Source organism: Ambystoma mexicanum, chromosome 3q (assembly GCF_040938575.1).
Source record: "Ambystoma mexicanum isolate Mex_15411 chromosome 3q, UKY_AmexF1_1, whole genome shotgun sequence".
Lineage (NCBI taxonomy): Eukaryota > Metazoa > Chordata > Amphibia > Caudata > Ambystomatidae > Ambystoma > Ambystoma mexicanum.
This window is the reverse complement of record NC_090926.1, coordinates 906,328,131-906,341,219: the sequence shown is the minus strand read 5'-3', so window position 1 is coordinate 906,341,219 and position 13,089 is coordinate 906,328,131. Positions and strand designations below refer to the sequence as shown.

Here is a 13,089-nt window from a genome sequence, read left to right as displayed (position 1 = left end):
ATGTGTTTTGAAAATGGGTGTGTGCCTGGGCCTAGCTAAGCCTGCCCCTCTCACTTATTATTGGCCAAGCTTTCCTCTCTCCCTTGATTGGGGGGAAGAAATGGAGTGTCAGAGTGATGCTGTAGGTTTTATGGTCAGAGGAACCTCCCCTTGTCAAATTGCACACAAATCTATTTCTGATCCAAATACATATTTATCTATGTACCATTTTTCTCATATTATAGGTCCAGTTTACATATTTTCTGTAGCACCAAACCATCCGATCCCTGTCTTTGTACGATGTCGTGTCCACTGATGACAGAATTCTCCCCTTTTCATCCAGATAACGACCTCTAAACCTTTCCAGATTTTACACAAATGTGCACCAGGGAGATGGGTTTCAGATGATAAAGTGTCAGATTTTTAACATGCATACATTTGGAGTGAGACCCTATTTTCTGCTAGCAACCCCCCGAATACACCACAGGGTCCTAACGCCTCTTAAAACGTGCACAGAAAAATCACAAGAACAATGATATTAATTATATAATTTTGACCAGTCCGCACTATGAGTTATCTATCTTTTTAAAATTATGCTCTGGTCAAAAAGGGGTGTGGCTTCCCACATCACAGGGTGGAATAACTGGTTTATCCACTTCCCCCAAGCTCAGCTGCTAGCAGAGGCACTGCCCCTCCCAGTTTCCCCCAAGAGGAAGCCACTTTACGGCCCCCCTAATATAACATTTGCCTGAGCCAAAGAAGGCCCATTGTTCAGTTTCCTGCAGTCCCCAGCTACCACTCCCCTTTCAATCAACAGGGCCATGTGACCTCCTTTTTGTGGGGCAGCAGAATGCAGCCAGGCCTGGGAACACAGCTGTTGATCCAGGTTCAACTCCTGTCGGGGGTAGTTGTTTCTACATTCAAATCAAACTGACAATTTTTACACATGTAGCTAGAGTGCTGATTCTAAGTTCAAAACTATGACATTTCAACAGTTACAAACTATGTGACACTCAAAAGTAGGTCCCTCATTTAATTTAAACATTTCGATTTTAGTGGTTTTCAGTTCAGTTTACCTTAAACTGCTGACCTCCACAGCTCAGCCAGTTTTATTATGAACATGGTTTTGGGCTCTTTTTCTTTCCAGATTTTGTATGCACACAAAACTTCATTCTGCCAAATGTCTGCTGGTGTTCAGTGAGATTTTTGAATATCCTGCAATGTTTGAAATCTTGCATTCAGAGAAACCAAGGTGATTTCAAAGGTCTTTTTAAGCTAACAGGCACTGCTGTTTTTCCTTTGGCACACATTCCACTCATGGCACCCCTGGCCCATCACGCTCGCACTGGTGGGTGGAAGGTTAGGCGACCATTTGGGTGTGCGCACAAACTGCGCGGTTCTCCTGGATTCTGGCGCACATGAAGGCTTTTTGGCCATCTTGGATTTTCTCAGCCCACAGCACCAAATGTTGCAGCTTAATGACTCAAACGTGGGTCAATACACCTGACAGTTATCAAAGAGAGGACTAAAAGGTTGAGGGACTACCGCATATTTTGACAAACACAGCCTACGTGTCTAGGGGCAGCTTGGCGATTGGGTTGATGCTTAGTGATTTATGCACATCTTTTCAAGGCATCCAAAGTTATTTTCTGGATATAAGTTCCTGCCACTGCACGCGCCATAAATAGCCATGCTTTTTCTGATCCCCTCGGCATCCATTGCCATAGAATGTTAATCTGCGAAACATCAAAGCAGTAGAGAATGTTGGGGAAACGTTCTAAACCACATGCACCTTTTCCTGAGGTCTGGAGAAGATGTTCTGTCTTACTCTCAGGTTTTCATTATTCGCAATGAGCACGGATGAGTCACAGTCAGAATGGCACCGGCTGCAATGAGACTCATGTGATGGGTCTCGCTAGCCCCACCGGACTGCCTTGATGAACATATTTACCAGATGTATGGTGAAAATAGTTCCAGGAGGAGTTCCAGTGAGAGCTGGACACATAGTCAAAGGCATCAGGGAACGTTTGGGAAGCACACTATTAGGTGTGGGAAGTATAGATGCAGCTTTCCTCAGTAGGCGACCCCTTTTGACATCTACACAGAAATCTGCCTGGGTAAAGTGAAAACACACATTTGAAAGTCACCCGGGCTAAATATAAGGTGTATTAAAAAACTTAAAAGGCCCAACTCCATTGCTAAATGTTCCAAAGCCATTCCAATTAGACATGCTAGGACAAAAAGTGTATTATTAATAACGTAGGTGGGCCTTCTAGTGCCTACACATACTGTCACTACCCGAAAAACGACCATAGTGTTAGTGGTGGCACTCTCGAAATGTAAAATGGCCTTTACGGTGCCCTCCCAGTTGCTACTAGGGCAAACCCTCAAACAGCACCAAAGCATGCTGGTCGTGCCATCCTATGAGTGACACTAAATGATCGGATACCACCAGCTCTAAAGATGCTGCACTGGCTGATAACCAAAGAGGGTGGAATTAAAACCTATGTCTTGCACACAAAGCATGGTATGGCTGGCACCTAAATAGCTCAACAAAAGAACTGTATGATATGATAGGTTATTTATAATGCGCTTAATACCCAGAGGTTTCTAAGCGCGGACCCGGGGATCGACCCTGTGGTGCTCCGTGTCATCATGCTTATAAGGCGAGCACATTGCCCCTGAGCTATCCTCCCGAGGCAACTGCACCCGATAAAATGGCCAGACACCTACAGTCAGATTCTCAAAACAGACCTCTTCTCCTCCAACGGACATACAAAGGTTTTTGGACAAGAACACTCCAGAATATTTTCCCCTTGGCACTGACTTCGGAAATACCTCAAAGGATTTAAAAGCCTTCTTTTCGTTGTGTACGTCACCTAGTCTGCGCCTGGTTATGTTTCTGTCCTTTTTCACTTCTATTTTGCTGAAAGGCAGCTGTGTTACAAACATTATAGAATATTAAAGAAACAATTGTTTACAGACTTGAAGGAACTGCATTTTACCTTGATTGCGTTGTCATTCTCTCTGATCAACTGCCTCTTCTCATCTTCTAAATTCTGAATAGTGTCTTTGAGGTGCCTTTCTGCCGCAAGCTGCTGGCGTTTGCTCTCCTCTCTCAGGGCGGCAATGGTACTCTGAGAAAGAAAGAACGGGTTCAAATCCCTAAAGTGGGTGCGAAAATAAGCACATACCATCAGAGCAGAAACCTAAAGCAGCCATGCTCGCCCAGAATTCACAGTGCTGAGGTTGCTTCCTGTCGCCTCTCTCGTTCAGATTGCACAGAGGGCATTGCTCTTCTCCGGGTAGTATGTCCAGTGCAGTGCAGTCATGGCACAGGTTGAACAATACCCTCTGGATGACCCCATCCATCCGTTATCCTGACATGCGGCATCTAGAACTGGATAAAATGTAACAGAACCTCAAGAATGATCAAAACATTTTCCATTTTCTGCTGGTTATACTTCTCCCTATGCACTTGAATATTGCCAGGGTCTTGGCACTGCCATATCCTACTCTTTCCCATGGATGAGTTCACTGAAGACTACTGTCCTGCCTGGCAGATTTCATTGACCCACCCTTCATTTCTTCCATCTATGCCTGGGACCATTTTCCCCTGCTTGCAAATAATATCCGACCTGTGAAGTACATGCATGTTTACGAACCCGGAGTGTGCACACATTGTACTCTTGGCAAGATCCAATGTATGATTTATGATTCATAGTCATTTGGTTTAAGAAAAGTGCACTTTACTTAGCGTGTAACATCCCCAGAAGGGTTGCATCAGCCAAGAGGACGTGTTATCTTGTAACTCTTCAATGAAATAAAGTCGATCTCTAAGATGGTGACTGCATTGAAATGAAAGGAAGCAAGACAGGTTTAAAAAAAGGGATGACGCAGGATTCTGGACACAGCAGTTTCCTAGGTGTTTATGAAAACAAACATACTAAGAAGGAGATGTGGGGCTTTCTAAGAATATTACCCTCTGAAATCCTTTTAGCCAACTATGTTTATCATGTGCTGCCAATTGTATAGAAAGACGATCTAATGGAGGTTTATTGAGGAAGGTCACCAGGCAGGCAAAGGTCCCCTGTTTCCCCCGTGTCCCTTTCAGCATCCACACCAGACCGTTACTCTCCCGAATGGCCACATTACGTTCAAATGCCACATGCTTCATACCCAAGTGTTTGAAAATTGTCAAATAATGGATGGTCAGAGCCTCTTAAAGCGGCGCACAGCTAAATAAAAGCCTCAATCCTACAGTGAACCCAGTCAATCAAGCTTCATTCAGCCTGTGTTCAGAGCAACTAGCCTCACAGCCCAATCAGCGCCACAACAGACTAATACTTCATGCTTGGCAAACACATAGGCCATGTGCTGATGTCCTGGAACTTCCACTTTTAACTACTCAGGAGATTTTACAGTTAATTTTTATTTTTATTACGTTATATGCGATATACAAATGCATGTAATCATTAACGTTTCATTTTGACATACATAAATATTCCAGTGGGTGCCATAATAAACATGGGGTTGGACTACTACAACACTGTATCACACGAACACTCAAGTTGCAGAATTCTGCTGCCAACAAGTAACACTTGGGATGCGTCTTTGGACTCCGATCTACCACTGGCTACGAATTGAAGCCGGTTTGAACTGAAAAAATAGGCGCCTGCCCACACAAATGTATAAACTGCCAAGCCACAGTCTTTCTGAGGGGGGAACATCTCCCTTCGTCCATGTTTGCGGATGCTCTGCACTGCTATTCTCTTTGTTCTAGTTCTCCCCTACAACTCCCCTGTTCCAAGGAGGCCATAGCCTCTCAATTATGAGCCTGGAATTCTTTAAAACTTGAACTGATCTTTGGGTGCACTGGTGTTCACATTGTTGGGTTGCAGCCTGAAAGATTCCCTCACTGCTCCTCCTCATCAAGGGAGGTGGCTTGGCTGTGGTATACAGCGCTGAACAAGCAGCAAAGCTTGTCAGATCCTAGAAGTATCAGTAATGTAATATACACCGCTGCCTGCACAGGAACTCTGAGATGTGCAGTGACTGACCTCTCAGTCAATAAATGATCAGACTAGGAAACAATACCCCTCTGGATGCCAGGCTTGCCAAATATACTAGAATGCCTCCATAGATCCATAGCAGCCCGCTCTACCCTTTTGTTCTTACACAGAGACTATCCTACATTTGGCAGCCCCAAATTACTGTCCTGGAGTTTGCCACATGTAGAGGCTAGAGATAATCACATTTTACCTAATGAGTTCAGTCTATCCCTCACTCCTGTATTTTGTTGCCTACAACATTCAACCTCTGACATGCCCTAATCTTGAACTTGGCCACCTTCTGGAGCCTGCTTGGCAGCCTCGGGATTACTGTTAGGGACTTTACACGCAGTACCCTAAATAGACACTGCAGTCATTGTAAGCCTACATACCTGCCAGTATTGTCCAAGCACGTTCTCGAGCCTCTCATGTATCTAACACTGCTTGATTTATGACCTGCAATTCCTCCAGAAGTGGCTTGGAATCCCGATACGTATATTAAGCCAACACATACTTCTCTGTGCCTTATTTCTCTACAGGATAACCCATTTATGGCGGAGTAACACTCATCCACACTAATACAAAGCCTTTCCCCCTGCTGAATCCCTACCTCCATTCTCGGCCTCATTCCCAAACAGACTATGGTCTGGCTTTCCAGGCGTGGGCACAATACGCTACAGGCAACAATCGTCTCTTTGAAACTGCTATGGTGCTGGCTCGGCATGCTACAAAAGCATAGTAACATAACATAGCATAACTAGGATGCTGCAACAACCATTCAGGAAAATGGTCGAGACCTAACTTTACTAGAATCATCAACAATTCATCCATGCATACTGCATTGACTCAAGTGGTTGCTGAGTCAGCACTGTATTTTATGTTCTGATTTACAAATGCTTACATAATTATATACATTCATTTAGGGGAGCGTCAGTGATTTCCTAAAAGGGCAAACACAAGTTAATGCTAGGTATTTGGTTGTTGAAGGTAGTGCAAATTATGCCAACTGACATGGAGTATTCAGAAACTCAAAATGCCAATTTCTCCCCTAAACTGGGCTGCAAATGCCACTACAATAAGATGGGCGTCAATGTTTTGGTTAGGCCCCATTGAAATATTGTCAGCAGCAACAATACTTTGGTTGGGTTCCTTAAAACGGTGCCTCCTGATCAGGCAAGACTTAGCTTCGGCATTGAATAGACCGAGGCTTACCTTAACTGCGTTGTCATGGTCTCTCATTAGCTCCCTCTTCTCATCTTCAAATGTCTGCAGCGTGTCTTGGAGATGCCGTTCGGATATAAGCTGTTGCCGACAGCTCTCCTCCCTCATGGAAGCAATGGTGGACTGCAGCTCAGTGATGACCTTAAGGGGGTAGAAAGGAAGCACACCTATGAACATCTAATGAGGTTGGGTTTGGATAAAGGATCATGGAATCAAAATGATATCTATGTTCTGACCTCACCAGAAAAAAAGCATACCCACAAATCTTGCAATATGGTTAGAAGGTAAGAAAGAACCACATGCCAAATGGCAATGATCAGTTGATCGCAGCACTCCTTAATAGTTAAAGCCAGAGAACGACTGACATCTCTGATTTGACAGGGAATCAAAGAACATTAGTCGATGCAATATCCTAGTAGTTTGGATGCTAGAGACCGGGGCTGCCTTATTGTTTCTCTCCAATTGCCCAGCATAAAAATGTTCTTGCCCATTATACACAACTGAGAAGAGCATTTATTCGATCCATTGCTGATTCAGTGGCAGGGCCATCTCTGTTTAAAAGGGCTGAGGAAAAACGTTGCCCTTGCTGCAAATTCGAGCAGTACAAGGCACACAAACGATTGACAAGCAGAATGGTTTTCAGTGGGTGAAAGATGCAGCAAAGTTGGAGCTGTTCGTCTGTGCCCCTGGGTGATGTTAGGGGCTAGCGGAACCGGGCGTAGTGGAGTTGGGCATGTTCTCCCACAAAAAGCGTCCATAAGCCGTAGGTGGGCTGGGAGAACTCCCTCTGCATGGCTATGGAAGCAAGCCAGTTTAAAGTCCATTTTATGCTCCCTCGGGTTTGGGGAAATAGAACTAAAGAAGGTTGGGCCTTCAGGATTGTTTATTTTATTAGCTATTTCCGGTTCAAGAAAGTTGATGAATACTGTAAAAATATGTCTGTTTTACAACATTATGCACTTTACAAAACATCCTTGGGGTGAGAGGATTATCCAGTACAAGTTTCTAACAAACAACTTACACAAGGCTTTGCACAGCCACCAAATCTGAGAGGGTGTGAGATGGTAGGGCACGGGAGGTGAGTATGTTCCCGCAGCAATGCTTAAATCTAAACATTCCACAATTCATGATTTTCTGCACATTGCATAGTACTATAGTTTACAGAGAGTTAATTACTCAGACCACGGTTTCCAGAAATAAATATTTGAAATGTTTACCAGTACAGCTCCATGTGTCTAGTACTGAGGGTGGAGGAAGGAGGGGGATGAAAATAAGGAAAATGATCTTAACCCATGTTTACTATTAATTTATTACAGTTTTAAAAAACCCTACATTACAATTATGATTGCTTAAAAGTTTGCATGGAAAGGGGGAGATATAAATCCAGGTCTCTTCATAGCAAAACACGAGGGCTGCATTGCTGCATTGCAATTCCTGACATGAGAGTGTCCCGATTAATTAGGTGGTCACACTCAACTCAGGGAGTGCCTCCTCCCTCACCCCCCAAGCAAAGTGGCATGCACCCAAATCGCTTATACAGATTCAGCTTTAGTGAGGCCTCCAACCCGTCTCGCACAACCCCAACAAATACCCTATGTCACAATATCAAAACTCCAAATTACTTTCCGTTATTAAAACAACACAGGTAGAATTCTGAAACATGCAGTCACAAGTTACGTAAGATTTAATTGCAAATTAACCAAGAGAAAACTTTCACAATACAATAGAACAATCGTTTTGCAACCCACATTCAACGTACAGGCAATGCTTTGGGATTCTGGGTTGGGAGGCAAGGGAATCAATGGGAAGTTTCGTTTTGGAACACAGATCATTCTGGTTTTGGAATCACTGGGAATAAAAGGGAAAATTAATTTGGCACCCTCTACATTCACTTGAATAGCTGTGTTTTAGGGTTACTTATTTTGGGATTATGGACACCCCCCTTCAGGACAGGAGTCAGGGGTTTCAGAAGAACAGTCACCCAAGTCTTCATCGTCTATACCGGCTCTAACACACTGGCCATGGACTTTGTTAGTTTTTAATTCTAACAACACTCATCCCGTGATTTTCTATATGGGAATTAATTGATTTAACTTCAATTCAATGTCCTAATGATCTACACAGCTTCCCCCGTCCCCACAATTCAATGGAAAGGATTCAGGCGGTGTGTTCCCAACACAATTCAATTTAAATGGATAGGGTGACTTTCTATAGTGGAATTAATTTGACTTGAATTTAATACAATGTGCTAAGGGCCTTCCCAGTACCACCCTCCTACCCTCTATGCAAGATAGAGATTAAGGCTGGCAGTTTCCCCTCACACTTTTGATGGCATGTAGGATACTTACATGGGAGTCTTTGGTCAGGGAAAAACAGCAGGGCTCTGCCGAGGACAGCACAGATCTGGTCAAGGGCTTTCATTCAAGTATTTTCTCCTGCACCCAGACTCCCTCTGGCTCCTCTGATTGGGTCCCAGCTAGCTTCTAGATTTCCCTGTTACTGTCTCCAATGCAAGGATTAAGGACTCTCTGCTAGTTGTTCCTCGCAACAGTCCAGCAGCAGGCTACCTCTCGTAATATGATATATGGCATTTATAACGCGCCTATACAGAAGTGGTTCAAGGTGCGGCGAGGCAAGGGAGGGGGAACAGGCAGAAGACAGACAACGATCTTACTAGGGCAGGTGCCATTGAGATCGCGCAAGTGCATGGTAAGTGGAAAAGTGTAGAGGGGAGGGGGTAAGTGGGGAGTGCAGTGCATGGGACAGAACGCAAAATAAATAGCATAAATAAGCAATAAGTAAAGGATGCGGCCAGCTGGTGGCAAGTGCAAGGGTAAGTGTAGACATCAGGTGTCAAGTGCTGGTAGGGGACTGTAGGGATGCAGAAAACAGTCCTCAAGCACGGGGTTGCCAGGGAAGCAGTGCATAAGTGCAACTGACAGGGGAGGGGACCTGGCCCTGAGATCATAGGGTATCCAGGTGACCAGTGCAGTTTCAGCCAGGAGTTCTGCAGGGGAGAGCAGGAGAGAAAGCAGAAGCAACAAGGAAGGTTTTGAGGTGCTTACGGAACCAGAGATGGTTCTCCTCAAGTTTCAGGGAGGCTGTTACAGATGGAGGCCCCAGCTGAAGAAAGCTATCTACCACCAATTCGTTGCTTGTAGAAGCAACTGACCCTGAGGGAGTTGGAGGCAGATGAGCGAAGAGCTTGAGAAGGAAGATATTTAGGAAGAGAGAGTTGAAGGTATTGAGGCCCCAGAAGGCCTTGTGGACAATGCACAGGGTTTTGAATTTAATCCTCGCAGCCACTGGAAGCCAGTGCAGAGATTTAAGTCCTGGAGAGATACAATCCCAAGTTTTGCAGCCCTGTTCTGGATGAGTTGCAGAGGTCGGAGAGTAGAAGCAGGCAGATTTAGAAATGGGCTGTTGCAGTAGTCCAGCCTAGAAAGAAACAGAGCTCTGGAGACAGTGAGCTTCTGGGGGGAGGAGAGGAAATGAAGAATACCTCTGAGGAGGTGCAGCTTGTAGTGTGACTTCTTAGAGACGTCAGAGATGTGAGGAGAGAAGGAGAGTGTGGAGTCAAAGATGACCCAGATGACCCAGAGGTTTTTAGCCTCACAGATGGGAGCAGGAAGAGGACCAAGAGAGGGTGGCCAGAGAGTGACAGGAAAGGAGGGAGAGGGCGTGCCGATGAGGAAAATCTCAGTCTTGCTGGCATTAAGGCAGAGATCATTGGCGGTACACCACTCCTGGATAGCAGACAGTCAGAGATGAGAGAAGAAGAAGAAGTGGCGGAAGGGAGCCTGAAAATGAGCTGAGTGTCATCCGCGTAGCACTGAAAGTTGGGGCAGAGAGTGGCAATGCAGTAGGCAAGAAGTGCCAGGTATTGGTTGAACAGCCAGGGACAGAGGTTATACCCCTGGGGAACACCACAGGTTGAGATAGAGGAGAGGAAGGGCCCAAGTTGGACCTAGGAATGTCGACCAGAGAGGAAAGAGGTTAGCCAAGCCAGGGCCTGGAATGAAGTGGAAAAGCCCTGTTCTGATGCAAAATCGACCTCCTATAGGGCAGATGACACTCCTACATTATCAGAATTCCAATAGTAAGGATTGGATAGCACTCTCCCTTCACCTCCCACAACGACACCCAATGGCTTCTGATAGGACCAGGAGTCGGGGTGTGTGTATGACGTAGACGTAGGCTGAGGGAGGAGAAAAATGTGTCATCCCAAAATGACATGTGGGATTTACCTTTTTTGGGTTCTGAAAATCTAACAATATGGCATCTATGCTCATTTTTCTGAAAACTACATAATTCTATATAATTTTCTTTTATGGCGAGTCGGAAAATACTAATTTTATTTCATCACACCCTTCCTAGGCAGAGCCACAATTTTTCACGGTTTGCTGCTGCGCCGAAATAGTTACAACTCTGCCATTACATACTTCCAACATTAATTTCTCCATCTATTACTCTATCAATATTTCCAATTCCTGCTATCATTTTTGGGTTAGGTTAGGTCAGGTGACATTCAAATCTAAACAAAAAGGCTGCATTCTAGAACCTGACCAGGGATGGGGAAGCATCAGGGACAGAAATAAAATGATTGCAGGAGGGCTAGGGGTGGTGTTTGGGTAAAGTCTGGGAATATTCACAGCTAATCCCAAGGGCTGCATTCTCGATCTTGACTATGGTCAGACATGTGGAGTGTGTGGGCAACAGAAAGTGAATGATGAGGTAGTAATTCCAGGGAAAAAGCAAGCGTGGCAGGGAAAGGAATCCGCATTTAAAGGTCCACGGCTCGGCATGAACATGGCAACAATAACTTTATGAACAAGAGGTAAAGAATAAGTGCAGAGCTAAGTGCGATACGACGTTTAAAATGTGAACAGTGTTAGGTGTACTGGCATTGTCTACCGAGGGATGGTGTGGGCATAGGGTGCAAGGCCAATATATGATGCTAAAGTATCATGTCTCAACGCCGCAAGTCTAATGGCAGATCACGCAGCTGCTATGCCCATGGGATCAATGCAACTATTTTATGTCAAATTCTACAGCACTTTAAAATGCCTTCTGTGATCAAATACATCCCCAAGTGGCGTACTGATGGCATTTATTCCCTGCACTGGACAAGCTCTGGGTCGCCCCTATTGGCCTAAGATGGAGAGATGTGTTCACCCTCAAACGTGTCCAAACAAAACAGCTCCTCTGTCGTTCGGGAATAGTTGTGAATGGTCTTCTTTCGATAGGGAGCTAAGGAGGAGTTGTGCGCGAGGCATACCACCGGGGTCGAAGCCTCACAGCAGAGGGCGTGGGGGCAGAAGGGGCAAATCAATTCAGAACGGTTATTTCTGTCACTGAGTGGGGAACGGGAAAGCTCGTGACCACTTTCCATTTGTGAATATACAGCGGAAATGCACAGAATGCATATCCCCGGCCGGGCTTCATTTAATGTCTCTTATACGCACACGAAAGCTGGGGGAGGGGGGTTGTGGGGGAGGGGGTGGAGGTATCGACCTCTCATCGCTGAACAAACCGCAAAGCTGGTTCCCTAAATATATTTTTTCAGTGACTAGAATGATGAATATAAGACACCCTGAAAATAAAATCGCCATTTATACACAAGGAAAGAAGAAACGCAACACACATGAATAAGACCAGGCGTTATTATAAATGTGGCAAACGTAGAGGTAGGTCCAAGATTGTGTGACATAAAAGCTCGCAGTCAAATTCAACAGTGCATTTCTAAAGAAAAAATTGGGATTTCCTCAAATGTACTAAACGCCTCTTTTTAAAACAGAACCCCCCGAAAATAAATAGAGTAGTTCCAATGCGCTTGTTTTCTTAATACTCCCAGCCAACATTCCTGATTCCACTTTGCAAAGGATTTCCAGTTTGTAAGGATTACTTTCCTTGCAGGCGCCACACCTCTAGGAACAAAGGACCTTTCACACTGATTTGCAGGTCCCCAGTATGATTATAGGAAAAGATGCATGACACGGTCTCTGCACATTAACTTCCTTACTCTCAGAAAAGGCTCAGTCGCGCCGTGCAGGCGTTTGATCTACGGCTTCAACTTGAGACCAGCAACTTTAATCGGGATCCAGGCGGCATAGTATCTGTAGAGGAAACTTGACAGACGCATAGAAAGCTGCTTCAGGTCACCTTATTTTCTAAAGCAATCTTCCCCATTTCTTTCATGTTCTCCATTGGATGAGGTCAAGCACTAAGCGTTTCATTTGGATTTCTAATAAAAATGAAGAATGCTATTTATTGGTACATTAATGTTTTGTTTCTAGGTTATGTTCGTTAAACCTCCTTTGTTTGATTCTCCAACAAGCAGCATATATATTATTTGGGAGCACATGTTCCGAGCTAGTTTAAGGACTTGAGAAAGAATTCCATGAAGGCATATTCTTTTGAACAACATTTCTGCATTCCTGGCCTATTTTTGTCAAGGCATCGCCAATCTTCATTTACAGAGGGCAGGGGTGAGGGGGGGTTATATTGTTTTTAATAGTTATAGGATCGATTTGTTTAATTAAAATATTTATTATAAGAGAATCTTGATTGGTCATTCTTTTGTTTTGGAACTATTGTACTATTGCTTTTTGGTTGCTACGGTATCACATTCACACCCCTTTTGATAGTATAGCCCACATTCCAACAAAAGGAGGTGGTAACTGCTGCTAGGACTGAGGTGATCAGGTGATCTAATGCAACCTCTACTCTCCCACATGAACACTATTACGATCCATCTGGAAGGCATTTGGTTGCATTGCCTGGCATGAACCACAGACAAAGGGTGTCATGAGGAATCTTAAGGCAACTAAGACAGCGC

At 44.6% G+C, this 13,089-nt stretch overlaps 1 protein-coding gene across 2 annotated transcripts in view; it reads right to left on the bottom strand.

Moving 5' to 3' along the window:
• The window catches only part of CEP112 (centrosomal protein 112), a 3,147,769-nt gene that overhangs the window by 715,798 nt on the left and 2,418,882 nt on the right, over window positions 1–13,089 (bottom strand). For both annotated transcript variants that reach the window (XR_011305153.1, XM_069655053.1), the window contains exons 23-24: window positions 6,243–6,392; window positions 2,985–3,116 (exon numbers count right to left, since the gene is read on the bottom strand). Coding sequence is in view for 1 of the 2 variants with exons in the window: in XM_069655053.1 (XP_069511154.1) it covers window positions 2,985–3,116; window positions 6,243–6,392 (282 nt within the window). In the remaining variant the exon portion in view is untranslated. The remainder of the gene's footprint in view (window positions 1–2,984; window positions 3,117–6,242; window positions 6,393–13,089) is intronic.